This window comes from Ostrea edulis, chromosome 6 (assembly GCF_947568905.1).
Source record: "Ostrea edulis chromosome 6, xbOstEdul1.1, whole genome shotgun sequence".
NCBI classification, from domain to species: Eukaryota; Metazoa; Mollusca; class Bivalvia; order Ostreida; family Ostreidae; genus Ostrea; species Ostrea edulis.
In genome coordinates this window covers 51,907,819-51,928,135 of record NC_079169.1, presented here as the reverse complement: position 1 = coordinate 51,928,135, position 20,317 = coordinate 51,907,819, and the positions used below count along the sequence as shown (strand labels likewise).

The window sequence follows — 20,317 nt, the reverse complement described above, 5'->3', positions numbered from 1 at the left end:
GATGGTTCACGAGTTTTTGAATTCTCCTTGGACGTTTTGATTTGGTTTTTTTGCAACAAGAAAACACTCTGAACACGCTGATATTTTCTGAACCCATGATGACGTCTTTCTCCATGAGGTCCAGTACTCTAGACAACAGAGGAACAACAAAGTCCTCCTCGTGAATAAAAGGTCCAACTGAATCTTGGAACTTCATATTCTGCTCAAAAACTAACACGCTTACTTCTGGACAAATCAAAGGTGCATGTAGTATAAACATCCATAAGATAACAAATTATATCCCTTACATAAAATGTCTAGAATTGTTTCACTTTTAATCATGCCCCATCCAAACTGAACATTAAACACACTAAGTGTTGGCAGAGAGAATGACATCCAGGCAATTAGGGGAAAACAAAGAGGTCAGGAAATGACACCATCATAATGATCAAGTAAATATTCAAAGTAGCTAATCAAGAGATTATTGTAACTTAATCACGGTTACTATAGCTGCAAAAGAATGTTCTTTTTAACATTTAGAAAAGAATGCACATAAATGTTTTTATTTGTATTAAACATCTTGATTCTGTCAAATGCTGTATTGTATAGGAAATGACAACAAAATACCAATAACTGGTTATGTAAACATTTATTTGGAAATGAATGTCTCCACAATCATTTAGAATCTGATTTAGAGAACAAATTTGTATGACGTATGAAATTGCATTCAGTATTATTATATGTACATTGATAAGAATTATGGAGTTACTTCCCCTGTCACCAGAACTTCACAGTCTGTAAAGTGATCTATGGCCCCATGTTTCAAACATTGAAATCAACTTGTCAATGGCATCAGCATGATCACATTAAAATATAAAACTACTTCAAGCGCACATGGACTAGTTCATCACAAAGATATAAAATACTACTTCCAACTACATCTAGTATTAATTTAATAAAAGAAAAATTTACCATTTCTACCATAGAATCATTTGATTTTGTGGGGACTAAATTTTCATTGATTTCATGAGGATCTGTATTCCATGGATTTCAAACCACACTGAACTACACAATTACACAATGTCTCAATGTATAGAAACCATATCCATAAAATTACATCCCAACAAAAAAATAAAATCTCCACAATCCACGAAAATTGACACCCACAAATTTAAATGATTCCACTGTAGTCAACAGTCTGGCGTGAAACATTGGTATTGTGTGTGCCATGTTAGATAAAGATGTCCCATCAACTATATGGCAAACAGGGGCGGATACAGGAATTGCGGTTACGGGGGGGGGGGGGGGCGCCACTTTATGAGGCAGTGGGTCCAGCTCCTGGATTTTACAGATTTTATGGGGCTTGAAATATTTCTCCTATTTAGTCATTTGTACTATTTTCTATCATTTTAATAATGTGAAATTAATAAAATGACACAAATTTTAAGGGTTTTTTGGAAAAAAAATTAAGTTCTCCCTATAAAGTAATCAAGAAATCAAAAGATTTTGTCATTCATTTCTCCTGGAGTGGAAGAAATTATTGTTTCTTTTATCGTTTAGTACATTTTCTGAAACAAGATACCGCGATTTACCTTAAATTTGAAAATTTATGGGGGGGGGGGGGGGGGGGGGGAGGGGGGCGCATCCGCCACTGGCAAAAGTTATCTTGACACACACTATATTTTAACATTGCAATGTGTGCCATGATAGGTAAAGATGTCCTATGGACTATATGGCAAAAGTAATCTGGACACATGCTGAGTATTGACCACACAAACTGGACCTTTGAAGAGTATCATAATACTGATGTACGCATCATGTCGTCAGCCGACAATGATAATATTGTTACCTTGTGGCCTTGGTACAACTGATGTACAGACTTACATATTTAAAATATTCACATCGTGCTAAGCGGAAATCCTAACACTGATTACATAATCCAGGGACACGATTATTCTTGTACAATCATTATATATTTACAGTATGCGGAACATGTATGCAGTGAAAAAATAAAGACTGTTAGTCAGGAAAAAAATGTACATAAAATCACATTTCATGTTAATGTTTTTATATATGAAAATGTCACTTCAACGATTTACCGCTGCCTTCTGCCATATAGTCATTTAGACTTAATGAAGACATCATACAGTAATTTTAGCGAGAGTACTACCACAGTGGGATACAGAATGTATGATCGCGTTTTATCATTGTCCTCCAAATCCTGTACACGACGAGTCAGCTTCGCCACTGCGTTCCTCAACCGTGTGTTCTCGTCCAAGTCATTCATCAGCAGTGACTCATTAATGGAATCTCCGGGGATGAAGGGTAATGGTTGCCTTGAGCTCAATTCTCTACAATATACACACAAAAAACATTATTCTGAGTGGAATTAAATAATATTTACACTATATATATTTACACTCTTTAAGTTTAATCAGATTTCATTATGAATTCAAAACCTCGTTACATCTTTAAAACATTTACTATCACTATACACAAAAGTGTGAGAGTTTTGTTCAGATTTGAGATTTTCGCACTTTCCACTTTTTTAAAGACAATTCTCAATGGTTACTGACAGCTTCTCTCAAGTTACCTGCTATGTACCAATAAACCAACTTCAAAACAAGAAACTAATGGGCCATAATGCTCACCTGAGTCATCTTGATTCTGTTGTTATTCAGATTTTGAAAAGATCTTTATTCCCACAAATTTTTTTTGACCCCATATTATGACCCACCCTAGCAACAGAGTTATATAAATCAGTATCACCAACATGGCCTCCTTGTTCTGCAGAATAAATTTGTTAAAAGATTTTTTCCCCCATTACTATGTAAGATTTGATCATTGATTCTACAAACCATATCCTGATCCAGGGTTCATAAACTGAAGGAAAAAAACCAAAAGACCCTTGAATCTATACAAATTGGAAATGTTTGCATATTAATAAGAGTTAGTATGGCCCTGCTACTCATGAAAAGAATTTCTGAAAATTTCCTACATATACTGGGCTTAATCTCAAATAAAACTTTGAATCCCTATTTTAGCCCCATCCCATCCCCAGGGGTCACGAATTGGTATGAATCTGCACTACATTGAAATGCTTGTGTATTAATATGACTAATCATAGCCAGTGGTTCTTGAGAAGATTTCTAACATTTTTTTCATTCATTCATATATATATATATATATATATATATATATATATATATATATATATGAAATATCCGAAAACTGTGGGTCTAGTTGTTTTAGTCAGGTTCGGTTCCATTTTTCTGGATTTCAGTTCAGGTCAAGTTTTTATGATAGAAATATTAGAAATCCATTATAAACAACACAGCATCATAATCTAAAGTGTGGCTGTATTTTGATTTATTGTCCAATGATGACATCGTAGATATAGTGACAATGACCATATGTAAGATATGTCAGACACATAAAAAATATACCATATAATCTACATAGTCAATGACAAAACATTTATACTGAAATCATAGAATGGAAATAGGTAGATGACAGCGCTGTTTCTATTACCATGGATGTCAAGTCTATACCAGAGTCCACGTCCATGAGTAATTATGGTAACAAAATACAATTTTTTTTTAACTATAATTTTTTTTAGAACAGCTATATTTACGCAAACCGAAATACCCGAGCCCGAATTAAAAAATCCCGAACTGACCCAACCCAATATTTTTTGGAACTGTGACAGCTCTATTATTGCCCCACCCAACCTCTCATGACCATGATTCAAAAAATAATCTGCACTATCTAAGGATGCACCCTAACTCCCACAACTATGATTCACACAAACTTAATAATGCACTACCTAAGGATGATTGCAAACTTATTATGGCCCTGTTCTTCTGAAGATTTTCAAATTTTTCCTTATATATTCCTATGTATAACTTTGAATCTGCATTGTGGCCTAAACCCACCCCTGGGGTATTGTGGCCTAAACCCACCCCTGGGACATTGATTTGAATTCACACTACCTGAGGATGCTTGTCTATTAACATGACTATTTATGACCTAGCTGTTCATAAAAAAATATTAAAGACTTTTTACTATATATGCACATGTAAAACTTTGATACCCTATTGAGGTCCGACCCTATCCCTGATTTGAACAATTTTCAATCTACACTGATTAAAAGAAGCTTTGAAATCTGGTTCAGTGATTCTTCAGAAGAAAATTTTTAAAAGACTCCACATATTTATTATTTCTTAATTATCCCCCCCCCCCCCCCTTTGAAAGGATGTGACCTTTCATTTGAACAATTTTGAATCCCCCTTGACCCAAGGCTGCTTTGGTTGAAATTGGCCTTGTGGTTCTGGAACAACTAAGTATCACACAGGGCTTAAAACTTAACTTTTTATGTCACCAGCCAGACTGATAGGATAAAATTCCAACCAGTCCACAGAAAAATTTACCAGTCCACCAGAGTTCTTCAGAAATAATTAACATATTTCATTCATGTTATTAAATCAAAATAATAGAATTTAACTTGATATGTCTCAGACAATATTGTTACACTTAATATGTGAGATTTATATTTACTAATCTGGTTCATCTGATATCTACAGAGGAATGCCAAATGTGTGTTTAAGATTGCATAAGTATATTTTCCAAAATGACATTCTAGAAAATTGACCAGTCCCATAAGACTGACTAAAACAAAAGTCAGTCAGTCCGCCAGCCTTGTAACCAGTCACGAATTGACGGACATATGTTAATTTCGAGCACTGTCACAGAACTACAAGCATAGATACACACCTACCAGGCAGGGATAGACATTAACGGTTGTCCGATTGCCCGAGGCAAGTGAAAACCCAGTTTGGACAAGTGAAACTCAATACACACTTGCCCAATGGGGCAAGTGATATTTTTAGTAGAAAATGTGATTATTATAATAATTGTGTTAAGCTTGATGAATATAAAATATTAGAAAGTAAAACTCAACTCCATATAGTGTTGTTTTCTTTACCGAATTGTCAGATTATACCAAAAGCCCATTCTACTAGGTCGTACTGTATCACCAATTGACAGAGCGAGATAATTAAGATAATTAGAATTACTAATTGACAGACTTATTAGAGTCTAAAATATTTCGGACAACTAAGTTTTTCATTCGGACATGTAAAACTTCGAGTTTACTTGCCTAAAGGGCAAGTGAGATGGAAAGTTAATGTCTATCCCTGCCAGGTAAAAACAATTATGAGTCACATACTTATTCCTACCTGCTAGGTACATATCTATAGATTTAGTTCTGTATAAATATTCCTACCCCATTAGGTATGTATCTATAGATTTAGTTCTGTATAATTATTCCTACCCGTTAAGTATGTATCTATAGATTTAGTTCTGTATAATTATTCCTACCCATTAGGTATGTACCTATAGATTTAGTTCTGTGTAATTATTCCTACTCGAGTATCTATAGATTTAGTTCTGTGTAATTATTCCTACCCATTAGGTATGTATCTATAGATTTAGTTCTGTATAATTATTCTACTTGTTAGGTATGTATCTATAGATTTAGTTCTGTATAATTATTCCTACCCATTAGGTATGTATCTATAGATTTAGTTCTGTATAATTATTCCTACCCGTTAGGTATGCAGGGTTTGACACTAAGGTACGTCCGACCGACCAAGTCTACTGAATGATAGGTCCGGTCGGGTAAAATGTCGATTTACTAGTCCGACTGGTCGTGTTGAAAAAATAAACAAGAAATTTTAAAACAATAAGATTGTAAAGAGTTTGTGAGCAATTTTGAACCGCGTGATGACATAATCTTTATTTCTATTTCTAATACATAAGTCGTGATCGGAAGTGATGTTTTACAACATCTGCTCGATGATGGGTGTGAAGTTATGTTTCGGATAAATAGATATAAATTTAATTCATTTTTTAAAAAAAACAACGTTTATTTGAATTAAATATAAGAAAGTGTTTATCAAATTAATAAATTACGTCGTAAAGAGCCATTTTTCAGTGTTGACACATGTGCGGGAATGTCTCTATATTCAAATACGACGTCTCGTCCTCAAGGAAAGATGTCCCAAGAAAGAAAAGGAAAAGGTTGGGAAGAAACAAAGCAGGGCTTATGAAATAGAAATTTTAAAAAAACCGGTTGAGATCATTTTATTCTAAATGGACTAAAGAATTCCCGTGCCGAGTAGAATTTAACGAAACAGAAAATGTGTTTGAAAATTAAAGCATATCAAATTGATTGACGAGACTGATGTTTTTGAGACAATCAAATAAGGATTAGTTCAAACTTAACGTTTGTCATTAGAAGTAAGTAATTAAATATGGTGAAACTATCACTTTTTTTCTGTACAGTTGGTCAGGGCTAGTGGATGTATGGTCAGGTCTAGTAAAATTCATTTGAAGCAGCCCGACTGGTCTAGTGCTCAAAAAAGTAAATGTCAAACCCTGGGTATGTATCTATAGATTTAGTTCTGTGTAATTATTCTTACTCATTAGGTACGTATCTATAGATTTAGTTCTGTATAATTATTCTTACTCATTAGGTACGTATCTATAGATTTAGTTCTGTATAATTATTCCTACCCATTAGGTACGTATCTATAGATTTAGTTCTGTATAATTATTCCTACCCGTTAGGTATGTATCTACAGATTTAGTTCTGTATAATTATTCCTACCCATTAGGTATGTACCTATAGATTTAGTTCCGTGTAATTATTCTTACCCATTAGGTACGTATCTATAGATTTAGTTCTGTATAATTATTCCTACCCGAGTATCTATAGATTTAGTTCTGTATAATTATTCCTACCCATTAGGTATGTATCTATAGATTTAGTTCTGTATAATTATTCCTACCCATTAGGTATGTATCTATAGATTTAGTTCTGTATAATTATTCCTACCCATTAGGTATGTACCTATAGATTTAGTTCCGTGTAATTATTCTTACCCATTAGGTACGTATCTATAGATTTAGTTCTGTATAATTATTCCTACCCGAGTATCTATAGATTTAGTTCTGTATAATTATTCCTACCCATTAGGTATGTATCTATAGATTTAGTTCTGTATAATTATTCCTACCCATTAGGTATGTATATATAGATTTAGTTCTGTATAATTATTCCTACCCATTAGGTATGTATCTATAGATTTAGTTCTGTATAATTATTCCTACCCATTAGGTATGTACCTATAGATTTAGTTCTGTGTAATTATTCCTACTCGAGTATCTATAGATTTAGTTCTGTATAATTATTCCTACCCATTAGGTACGTATCTATAGATTTAGTTCTGTATAATTATTCCTACCCAATAGGTATGTATATATAGATTTAGTTCTGTATAATTATTCCTACCCATTAGGTATGTATCTATAGATTTAGTTCTGTATAATTATTCCTACCCATTAGGTATGTACCTATAGATTTAGTTCTGTGTAATTATTCCTACTCGAGTATCTATAGATTTAGTTCTGTATAATTATTCCTACCCATTAGGTATGTATCTATAGATTTAGTTCTGTATAATTATTCCTACCCGTTAGGTATGTATCTATAGATTTAGTTCTGTATAATTATTCTACTTGTTAGGTATGTATCTATAGATTTAGTTCTGTATAATTATTCTACTTGTTAGGTATGTATCTATAGATTTAGTTCTGTATAATTATTCCTACCCATTAGGTATGTACCTATAGATTTAGTTCTGTGTAATTATTCCTACTCGAGTATCTATAGATTTAGTTCTGTATAATTATTCCTACCCATTAGGTATGTATCTATAGATTTAGTTCTGTATAATTATTCCTACCCGTTAGGTACGTATCTATAGATTTAGTTCTGTATAATTATTCCTACCCATTAGGTATGTATCTATAGATTTAGTTCTGTATAATTATTCCTACCCGAGTATCTATAGATTTAGTTCTGTATAATTATTCCTACCCATTAGGTATGTATCTATAGATTTAGTTCTGTATAATTATTCCTACCCATTAGGTATGTATCTATAAATTTAGTTCTGTGTAATTATTCCTACCCATTAGGTATGTATCTATAGATTTAGTTCCGTGTAATTATTCCTACCCGAGTATCTATAGATTTAGTTCTGTATAATTATTCCTACTCGAGTATCTATAGATTTAGTTCTGTATAATTATTCCTACCCATTAGGTATGTATCTATAGATTTAGTTCTGTGTAATTATTCCTATCCATTAGGTATGTATCTATAGATTTAGTTCTGTGTAATTATTCCTACTCGAGTATCTATAGATTTAGTTCTGTGTAATTATTCCTACTCGAGTATCTATAGATTTAGTTCTGTGTAATTATTCCTACTCGAGTATCTATAGATTTAGTTCTGTATAATTATTCTTACCCGTTAGGTATGTATCTATAGATTTAGTTCTGTGTAATTATTTCTACCCGATTATCTATAGATTTAGTTCTGTATAATTATTCTACTTGTTAGGTATGTATCTATAGATTTAGTTCTGTATAATTATTCCTACCCATTAGGTATGTATCTATAGATTTAGTTCTGTGTAATTATTCCTACCCATTAGGTATGTACCTATAGATTTAGTTCTGTGTAATTATTCCTACCCGAGTATCTATAGATTTAGTTCTGTATAATTATTCCTACCCATTAGGTATGTATCTATAGATTTAGTTCTGTATAATTATTCCTACCCGTTAAGTATGTATCTATAGATTTAGTTCCGTCTTGTGTAATTATTCTTACCCGTTAGGTACGTATCTGCGACTTTGGTTTTGTGACATATTTTGTTCCCTCTTTTCCTCAATCTTCTCCTCTAACATGGGAAAGTTCAATGTTTCCTCCATTGTGAGAGTTCTGGGTGGGGTCTGTAGACCGACATACTGGTTGTAAGACCTTGTCTTATCAAACTCCAACTCTTGAAACCCTTGCCTGCCTCCTAGATGCTTCCCTTCACCTTCAAACGAATAGTTAATACAAATTGTTATAAATCTGTTTTCTGCTTATTGGATTATGTACATATATATATGTGGACTCAACACCAAGGCACATCTGACCGACTCAGACTAGTAGTTAAAGGCTTGCTCCAGTCTAGTTTATCTTGTGTCAGGGGTAGCCCAACTGGTCATGTCAAGATATTCCATGTTTAACTATAAGACTGGACTATAAAATTAAAATTTCTAAGACAACATTCATGTTCACAGTAACTCTTTAATCTACAATATTGATCATGTTTTGATTTTTGTTTTCAATAAATTTCTATTTTCTAACCACAGTTATCCTTCCTGTTGGGCACTATAATGTAATATGCCCTCAGACCCCTTGCGACATAATGAAAATCATTTCCTTAATGACAACTGCTGTGTGGTATATATTTTAGTTTAAAAGCAAATAAACAAAACTATAAGAATAAATTTGGATTTAATATCAGCTTCCTTCCTGAATGAATATAATGAAATTGATAGATAATATATTCAAATATTAATTTTTACATCTCTAACAATTTCTAGCCGTCCGATTCTTAAAAGTTTATTTGTTTTGTGATATGTACTGACAATGTCGCTTTTTGACTGCTTTCTCAGGTGGAGGCAAAAGCGGAGATATCATAAGAAATCAAGAGGCAGAGCATGTTGTCATGTAGGATAACAGTGAAAACTAGCGCTGGTGTTGAAAAATAGGCAAAATTTCTTAATCGATCATAATCGGAAGAACTGTATCGATCAATGATCGATATAATCGGTATTTACATGTAGTTAATAAATGTTTATTATTTGGGGGGGGGGGGGGGGGGGGGGGGGTGTATTTCTATTTAGTTTTATGGATATGTGCAGCATACACACTAGCTGGTGTCACTGAATTCCTACTTTTCAATGTGGAGTCCACTCCGACTCTCACCCGCACGTCTCGTATAAAAGCGGGATTAACAGTCATGTGAATCTCGGATTTTAGATGTTAATTAGTTTACAGGCGACAATCGATTATGAAAAATAGAATCGATAATCAGAATTGAAGAGCCAAAAACGATCGACAATCGATTGTCAGCGACAATCGTTTCATCACTAACTAGCGGTATGCTAACTTTTGTATTGTGGATGAATAAAGGCCATTATTAGGCAAAAGCAAAACAATGTGCACAACAAACAGAATGAATACATCACTGGTCTGACTGGTCTAGTTTTCTTTAAAGATAGCGTTGACTCTTGCTCTCAGCATGCGCTGCACATTCTGTGGTTTTATCATTATTCAGTGAACACTAGTATTTGTTGGGTAACAAGAAAGGAGAAAATGCAATGGACCAGACTGGAATTCAAACCTGGCCTCCCTGAATTTCTAGTCAGGTGTTCTACCAACTGAGCAAACTGGCCACCAGCAATCAAACTCGTCTGACCACTAAATTACTCCCTATTTAAATGTCCTCACACTAGAAGTCATCTAACCAGATTCTTTTTGCCCCTAGCAGGACTTTCACCTGCAAATCCAGAGGTGGTCTACAGCATCAAATATAACAGGAAGGGAGAAAATGCAATGGACAAGACCGAAATTTGAACCTGGTCTGGTCCGTTGCATTTTCTCCATTCGTGCTACATTTGGTGCCATGGACCAGCCCCTGAAAAAGACAGTGATGTCTTTAAGTGTGAAGACATTTAAGGAGGAAGGAATGTAGCTGAATTGGTCCAGGGGTTTCTGAAGGGTTTGTAGGGGGCCGAAATTAAGGCCCCATTCCCAATACTGAAAATGTAAGTCAGAAGGAGTCCAATTACAGCTTAATGCACTGATTTGGTTTTCTCCCTACTTCTTTTATCCATGGAACATTTTTTCCAATTTCAAGCAAATGTCAATATTTTCCCCAATTCGAAAAGCCTTGCAATCCAGACCTTAAAAAAAAACCTGTTGGTAGAGCACATGACTAGAGATTCAGGGGGCTTGGGTTCGAATGCAAGTTTGGTCTGTTGTATTTTCTCCCGTTCCTGTTGCTATGTAGAATTATCTGTGACTATTGTTCAGGCCTGGATTTCTCGAAATAAACTTAAGTTGAGTCTTGGACTTTAACTCTGAGATTTTACTCTGATTGTGACTGCTCAAATAGAAGAAAACTCAAACTTAAGTCTGAGATTTTACTCTGATTGTGACTGCTCGAATAGAAGAAAACTCAAACTTAAGTTTGTGATTTTTTCGAGAAATCCAAGTCTGATCACAGATGTTGGGTAATGAACGTTAAAATAAACCAACCCCCGAATTATATGAGTGTAATAAAACACCTAACCTGCCACCATGATTTTGTCTGGAACCATCATGTTTGTGAAGGACGAGAGATCGGGTTCTGACACCCCTCTGTTATCCGACCTCACCCATTCCTCTCCACCGAGGTTATAGGGCACCTGCATCTTGCTGCTAATCTGACTTATGAATTCTGAGTCATAAGATTCAGGCTGGACATCGCTGTAGTCCGAAGGAAGGCTCTGAACTCGAGGTCTGGGGCTCTCCTGTCAAATTAAATTTTGAGTAGAGAAACTTCAAATAATTCATGATGCCAGAATTTTATTTTCACTTTGACTTTCCGGCCCAGATGCCTAAATTTAACGAGAAAATCTGCTTGGTATATGATTTGACTGTAAACGTACGACAAGATTGTGAACTAAATACCTCATCTTCCATAACCAATGTTTAAATCTGTGATCCCTTGTTCAATAAACGATAAATTCTGCTTTTAGACGGAGTACGGTTTTCCTACAGTTTCACCTTCTAACTATCATTGTGCACAAATAGTCATGACGTAAGCACAAATCTCGTAAAGCAGTGCACAATGTTCTTTTCCGAATAAGTTTTAAAATGGTAAACAAATTTTCATGAAAATTTGGATCGAAAGTATCATTCATCTCATACACTTCAGATAGAAACACACAACTTTAAAACCATAACATACTTGCAATAAACGTTAAATGCCACGACTCGCTTTCCGGAAGTAACGTTCTCACTTTTATTTTAGAATGATTTAAAAAAAAAAAAAAAAAAGCGGGAAAATTCAACAACATCACAAAATGGTTTGGAAAATACAGAGGTATGCCAGGCAGAAAACAGTTCATAAAGAAGGTGACAACATAGAGTGGGATGTAAGTTACATATGTGCTATTTTAATAGTACACGCTCATGTTGGTTCCAGACAAAATCATGTTAACGATTTAATAATCATCTGACAACATGCAACACAATAAAACCAATTGTATTAGATCTATATAACGTCGATTGACCAGTTTCGGTGACCTTAGTGATAAACCGCGATTTTCTCATTAATCACTTGGATTAAATAAATAAATAATACTCCTACCATTAAAGTAATTAAATTCCTTTACTTTCATCCAAAAATTCCAACTCCGTTGGTACGTTAATTGTATATATATTTTCGTAACAAAAAACATGTCACTTTGTGGTCCTAAAACGGTGACGTCACTTATTTCGGTGACCATTGTTGATATAAGTTTGCCAAAAGTTTGTAACTGTTAAAACGTATATACAGGAGGACTGTGCAACTAAACGTCAATGAATAAAATAACAGTGTAGAATTCTAGACTTTTGGTATACTTTATATCAATTTGAAGATTTGCTTGGAAAAGTAGTAAGTAAATGGGCTTATTTTTGAGGTGCTCGTGTTGATTGTTTGCATACTCTCCAGTCCTTCTAGTCGTTCATTTTCGGGGGGGATTGAAGACGTACTCTACGGCGAAATTAATGGCGCAATCTACAACCGGAAACGACATCGCGAACACGTAAACAAAAGGTCACCGATTCTGATCACCGAAATAGGGCAGTCGGCGAATTCTGAAATATGGGGTGGATACATAGGTTCATGGAATAAATTAAAATCATAACCATTTAATCCAGACAAACTTTTTAAATCACTTCACTGTGAGAAGCTTCATCAAAAATATTCTAAACGTATTCGTGGTGTACATAAGAAAAGTACAAATTTTGCTGTACTATTAGAATTGAGGAGATTCCCTCTACATCATGATATTTTGAAATCAATCATTTGTTATTGGTACAGGCTTGAAAACCAAAATGAATTTGAACTACTTAAGGATGCTTATCTATGTAGTAAATCTTTACATTTCAACAACAAACTGTCGTGGTACTCACTAGTATTAAAAGCTTTAAAAGAATATGTTAAAATTGGATATCCGTTAAGACATTTTAGTCAGTATAGATTTAAGAAAATTGTAAAGAAACTACTATGATAAATACATTGAAACCTGGTACAATAATCGAATTAAATTAATTGATGGGAAACTGTGCACTTATTTTAAACTTAAGGAGCACTTTGGTTTTGAGAACTATCTTAATAAAATAAAAAAAATTGATATTTGAAGATCTATTTGTAAGTTACGGATATCAGCTCATAAATTAATGATTGAAGTTGGTAGATATTCTGGTATTACTAGGAATGAACGAATATGTAACAAATGCAACTCCGTTTCATTAGGTGATGAGATTCATTTTTTGATTAAATGTGAAGTTTGTTGATGAAAGAAAATCTTTTTGTGGTGCTATAGAAAAAACAGTAAAAAATTTTTTTACTAAACTCAATGATGAACAAAAATTCATTTACATACTATGTTCTGAAGAGCCATCTATTCTAAATATAACTGGAAAATTTATTTTGAACAATACATGACACTGTATTTTTATGTAACTAGTATGTGTTATGTGATAACTTCTTTCTTTACTTGAATATATACATTATTTGTATATATTTCCATGCTGCCCCTTGAGGGCCCTTGATTGGAAAATAAATTATGTTTATGATTCAATCTGATGTTAGGCGTACCATTTTATCTGTCATCTGCATTATGTTCCAGGACTGTTAGTTTCTTCCTATATATTCGATACCATCACACTATCTACGCTTAGTTCACGATTATTTATGAAAATGCATTAGCACTATATTTCTTTTGTGTGTTTCTACCCAAGATTGCCTTGTTTATATTTTTAATCTAGACATATATAACGGTAATCACCGAAATGTAAAGTAAATTATCCTGGTTCACACGCCACGGCACCAAAAATGTAACAGAAATGGAGAAAATACAGCGGACCAGACTGTGATTCGAACCATGTACCCCAAATCTCTAGCCCGTGCTCTACCAAATGAGCTATCTGGCCAATGGCGATCAGATCCGTCTGACCACTACATTTAGATAATAAGAATAAACTGAATAACAACTCCGTAAATTAAGGGGGGGGGATAGTCGCCGGAATGTTGACTCAATCGGGGGGGGGGGGGGGGGGGGGGGGGGGGAGAGAGAGCAAATTACCATTTATGACCCTCCTATCCCCTGATCGTCATAAAACTTTCGATATAAAATATCCTTCCCATTAAGGGGTTTCAACAGGCGTTTAAAGTCAGCATTAAATTCTATGGACGTTATGAAATGATTTAATTTACAAATACAACCTGTCAGTCATTAGGCCGAATGCTTTCAGACGTGATTCACACCAACTGTTAGGCCGTTCTTTACATACTGGTTTTACTACATATTACTCTGTTTACCTAATAAATTAAGATATAAGGCTCACGGTGCCGGCGGGTGTGACCGGTCGATAGAGGATGCTCACTTCTCCCATATATACTTGATCCCACCTCTGGTGTGTCCAGGGATCCCTGTTTTTCCTTTTCTTAATTCTTTATAGGATTTATGAGATTGATCACTGTTTATTGATTGTATCTCGTTTAACGTCTCTCTCTCGAGAAATTTGCACTCATATGGAGACGTCACCAAGACCGGTGAAGGACTTCAAATTTAGGCCTTTGCTCGGCGCTTACGGCCATTGAGCAGTGAGGGTTATTTAGCATATCACACCTACTGTGACACGGGACATCCGTTTTTAAGGTCATCTCTGAGGACCCGTAACATTTACACCTAATGCTGAGCGTTTGGCGATGGAACTAGTACTGTCACTACCTGTTTTAACGACTTAGGTCTTCCGCATGCCGGGCGAACGCTCTAACCTATAGACCACCGCGGCGGTTGTCACTGTTCATTATCCTCACTTCTTCAGATTACTATTCATAACAGGCACTGCGATAAGTCCCTTGGTTAGCATTGACTTCTGAATCCCTGTCAAGTTCTATAAAATTATTTTGATAGGATTATGACGACAAGCAATCTCCAATAGATCTGAGAATCCAACGAGGGAACCTTACTCTGACCCAAGGGAAGACTGTCAGGGTGAGTACTCTCAAATGTGTCCGTAATTAATGACGCATTGTCAGGGTAAGAATTCTCAAATATGTCCATGATTAATGACGCATTGTCAGGGTAAGAATTCTCAAATGTGTCTGTGATTAATGACACATTGTCAGGGCGAGTACTCTCAAATATGTCCATGATTAATGACGCATTATCAGGGTAAGAATTCTCAAATGTGTCCGTGATTAATGACACATTGTCAGGGCGAGTACTCTCAAATGTATCCATGATTAATGATGCATTGCCAGGGCGAGTACTCTCAAATGTGTCCATGATTAATGACGCATTGTCAATTTGTCAGAGTGAGTACTCTCAAATATGTCCATGATTAATGACACATTGTCAGGGCGAGTACTCTCAAATATGTCCATGATTAATGACGCATTGTCAGGGCGAGTACTCTCAAATGTGTCCATGATTAATGACACATTGTCAGGGTAGGTACTCTCAAATGTGTCCATGATTAATGACACATTGTCAGGGCGAGTACTCTCAAATGTGTCCATGATTAATGACACATTGTCAGAGTGAGTACTCTCAAATGTGTCCATGATTAATGACGCATTGTCAGGGTAGGTACTCTCAAATGTGTCCATGATTTTTTTTTTATTGATTAATGACGCATTGTCAGGGTGAGTACTATTGAATATGTCCATGATTAATTATGATGCATTGTCAGGGTGAGTATTCTCAAATATGTCCGTGATATCGATGACGCAGTTTCACAAGGATGCCTGGAGTTGATAGACTACATTGTAGGTTTGTGAAAGAGATAGAATGAACAAGTTAAAACTTTTCAGATGAAAAAAAAATTAGAACAGCCTTATAAAGACGAACTTTTTGAAGATTACCAACACTTTTTTGATTCAGGAGTCTTACAACTTACCATCTTCCTCACAGACACTCCGTGCAGTTTCTAAAGGCGACACCTTGTTGGTTGTCTGTCGACTAAAGGTATGTTTGTTGAAATGTTTGAATTACCCAAAAAGTATCAACATCCTACAATACTTTTTCCAAAGACTTCATTAAGCATTCCAACATCTCATTTTCCCTCAGACTAGCACACATCGATTTCGTGTGAAGTTTACCGAGGGAAAAAACTCGTGTGAAGAATGTGCACAACAGCTGTCGACCTTCTTTCCCGTGAAAACTTTATTAATCGGTACAGACACCTCACAGGTAAGTATAACCGTGTATTCGTATGTAAAAATAAAATTAGGTAATATTTACCTCCATCAAAATTTTGTTTTCGGTTTGGCAGTGGAGTGATTTTTATGAAATTATAAAGAAAATAGCAATTTGGGTAGATTTTTATGAAATTTTAAGGAATATGGATTGACAACGGGCAACTGAACAACAAATCACTTTAATTTTGAAAGTCTAAAGGTGAATTAATGTATTTTAGGGACGGGATGAATTAAAATGACGATTGTCGGCAAAGTAAGTGGTTCGACATAAGAAATATCGCCCCAAAGCAAACGTAAATCTGAGTTGATGATGTGATACATATAGAATATGATGAATCCCTCTACATTGAATAGAAAAAATCATGCAATTATGAGAAGTTATGTTTATTTCAGCCGGGTGTATTAGAAAACCAATGTGAAAGACAATTATTACAGGGGGAAATTACTCTTTCCAATATGGCGGAGGTGAGTATACTTTGTGCGCAAGATCAGACGAAAACTCTTCGGGTGGGATCCACGTATTGCTCTCTTGTCAGTGGTGAATAGTCTAAAAGCCATGTACACTAAGGACTAATTTCAACCCCACCCCCCTTGTAAAAAAATTAAAAAACGATCGATCAAACTATATTATATGCAATGAAAACAATTGGTATAAGACTATTTTCTTGATTGTTTACGTCATTATGATAATAGGATTTGTATTTTGTGTATTTGACTTAAACATTGCAATTTTACAGTAGTTTTTGAACATCAACACAATAAAACTTTCAATTTACATTGTTTCATAGAATTCTAAGAATTACCACTTCTCGTTATTTAAGCCCGATTTTGATGTACAGTATTTTGACGTCACACCGTCTGTTCCGGTTTTGACGAGATTCTAAGAGCATCAAATATGTGTATGTGGTAGATTTTACGAATAAATAGGTTTGATGCCTTCCTGCCACTAATGCGAAGGGGAGATTTGAAGAAAGATTTTTTTCTCTCTTGAAATTCCTGAACCAACCAAGTTATCTGAAAAGAAAAGATTATGTAAACTGCATGGATCCATCATTTGCATAATGACAAGCTGCGGTTCGAGACATTTGTATGAAGAAACGTGTACCGTCTGCCTGGTCTGCGACTCGACTGAACGTCTTCGTTTCTCGATTTCTTCTTGCGAAAGAACGGGCTCAAATCTATACGACTCCAAACTTTTATTTAAAACTGTTCGTGACTTGTCATGTTTACACATCTGCACAAGTCAAGGGTTATTGATTCGTTACCTCACACTAACCCTTGACATTAGTCACTATATAAAAGTTGGGCTCATTAGACCATTACACAATCCACTATTACTAAAACATCCAATAAAATCACTGCATCTTGTTATGGTGTACATGGCTACAAATGACGCGATCTCATATAGCTGTATTGATAAACACGCACAATTGTAATATTTACACCACTAATTACGTTTATTGATAGTATTGGACACCTTTTTGCTTAAGACAATTTTGCTTAAACAATTGAAATAGCCATAACTGTAGGTATCAATACACATGTTTTTATTTGAATCTCTCGCTTCGCGTTGTTATAAAAAGAACCGCATTCTCATTGGTTCCCACTCTTTTGTGGAAACAATCAGAACGAGCCCAACTTTTTGATTGTCACTGATGTCAAAGGTTAGTGCCAGGTAACGAATCAATAACCCTTGACTTGTGAAGATGATGTTTACAGTGCTGCTGATGAAATAAGCCGGAACCAACGGTGTGACGTCATAAATTAAACTTCAATGGCCGCTCTCTTAGAGGCGGGTAATTTATTTGTTTGGTTTTTTTTTGCTGTTTTCCGCCACACTCAACCATATTTCAGTTATCTGGTGGCACCCAGTTTTTATTGGTGGAAGAGAGAACCCAAATACAATGTACCTGGGAAGAGACCACCGACCTTCCGAAAGTAAACTGGGAAACTTTCTCACTTACCGGCGCGAGCGGAATTCGAACCCACGCCGACCAGAGGTGAGAGGCGTTGTGATTTTGAGATGCGCGGTGGGTAATTTAAAATATATGATAGATAATATTGTTTTAATCGTTAAGCAAGGATTGTTGTTGCTAAAGGCTGTCATTCACGATATCATTAAGTAATACTTTATTCATAAAGGCAACAATGTGGTTAGGGTTGTCTTTCCCTTTAAGAATATATCATCATTATCGCTTTATGAAAAGTATGCTGTCGTGAAGTGCTGCTGTTCCTACCCTTATGTAATTTCAAAAACAAAATCTTTTTTTTATAGTTACTTTCTATTTTCTTTCTGTCGGAATTCCCAATCGTTAAATAGTACTATATTTATCAAGGTTCATAAGCACTTTGTTCACAATCATGAGGAAATGGCCATCAATTGAATTGATAAAAATATCGAAGACAAAATCATGATAAGCACGAACATAAACATGATAAATGGCTCCTTGACGATGCTGGAATTCATTTCTTCATTTAGATGTTTTTTAATTCATCATTTTTTTTAATTTGATAATTCATTATTTGTATATTTCCATTGTACATACTGTAATATAAATGGCTTCTTAACGAGGCTGAAGTTCAATTCATCATTTATATATTTCTTATTCATCAATTTCATTTTTCTGAATTAATCTTTTATATATTTCTATTGTAATTATAAATGGCTTCTTAACGACGCTCCGGTATAATTCATCATTATTTTCTTTTTCAAATGACGAAAGGCCGTCAGCGGAAGCGAGTTCGTCAGACTTCCGGCAGCTTATGACAGGGTGGGATCAATGGACGGAGTACAATTGAACACGCTCATCAAGTTCTGCCTGTCTGATCCCAAGTTTCCGGCCTTCGTGGAAGATGTCGAGAAGGAATTAATTAAAATCAAAGAAGAGATGAAGATATAAGACAATCGTGATGATTAAAGATATTTCAGATTTCCCCGGATTTCTGACGTGCCGATGGCGGGGTCTCAGGAGAATGAGATTGGCGTCGTTCTGTTCAATGTCATCTCTATATCGACTGGTGGTGTTGTCCCACTTACTGTTTAAATTGTGTTTCCCTTGCAATAACAATAAATTAGCTTGAAATAACGTTTGCAATTACTTGCATTTGTACGGTGGTATATTTGGGACACACGAATATTTTTACTAGACCAAAAAGTGCGTCGAACGTCGAGCACTCGATATATCATATCATGCACTCGACATAAATATCTCGTTTGTTTGCCTTTAATATCTCAAGTACTCAACATATTATCTGGTGCGAGATTTGACATAAACAAGTAATGAAGATGAGGAATAAATGTCTTTAGAAGTTGTTGGTATTTCATGGGGTATGAAATAAATAAAAAAGGTGTATGGGATAACTTCTTTATAATCGACCGATTATAGAAAATCACCTTGTTTTACACCAAAATGTAGAATTTTTCAGTGAATAGACCCGGCGTTCTATGTTGCAATATAACTTGCGTGACGCTTTTGATACGCCCTGTAAAGGCAAAATAACCCATGACATTGATAAGTCACCAAATCGGGGTAATTATACAGATTTCCAATCTTTGTCATGGGCCATAAGAAAACAATATAAATCTACAGATCGGAATTACAGTTTCTCTACAGTCGCCGCGACAAGCCAAACCATCTGTAAAGTAAATTTTTAGTTGTGAAACTTTGAAAACAGGAATCGCCATTATTAGTGTAGAAATATGTCTACACGACAAAGTCTGTACTATTGTGTGACAAATTCTACATCAGTATGCTGGGCACGTGCAAATGACCATATTGTGTATTGCATTAATGGTCACCGGACATGCTTCTGTACTAGTGTTAGTAATCTAAACACGTGTATGCAAATGACAAGTTCTATATTAGTGATAAACAAGTGTAAATGACCAATTCTGTATATGTGATCAT

The 20,317-nt window shown here is 35.0% G+C and overlaps 2 protein-coding genes across 2 annotated transcripts; one reads left to right on the top strand and one right to left on the bottom strand.

The window, feature by feature from the left end:
* Positions 1-611: 611 nt before the first annotated feature.
* LOC125645529 (uncharacterized) lies at positions 612-11,775 on the bottom strand. Its single transcript, XM_048871083.2, has 4 exons — positions 11,621-11,775; positions 11,241-11,460; positions 8,723-8,933; positions 612-2,330 (listed from the first exon to the last, which is right to left on the bottom strand). Exons 1-4 carry the CDS (start codon positions 11,630-11,632, stop codon positions 2,099-2,101), a joined length of 675 nt encoding a protein of 224 aa, XP_048727040.1. The 5' UTR covers positions 11,633-11,775; the 3' UTR covers positions 612-2,098.
* Positions 11,776-11,987: 212 nt separating this feature from the next.
* LOC125645530 (meiotic recombination protein REC114-like) lies at positions 11,988-19,496 on the top strand. Its single transcript, XM_048871084.2, has 6 exons — positions 11,988-12,087; positions 15,121-15,201; positions 16,093-16,176; positions 16,279-16,401; positions 16,803-16,874; positions 19,133-19,496. The coding sequence occupies exons 1-6, from the start codon at positions 12,016-12,018 to the stop codon at positions 19,307-19,309; spliced, it is 609 nt and encodes a 202-aa protein (XP_048727041.1). The 5' UTR covers positions 11,988-12,015; the 3' UTR covers positions 19,310-19,496.
* The last annotated feature ends 821 nt before the right edge of the window (positions 19,497-20,317 follow it).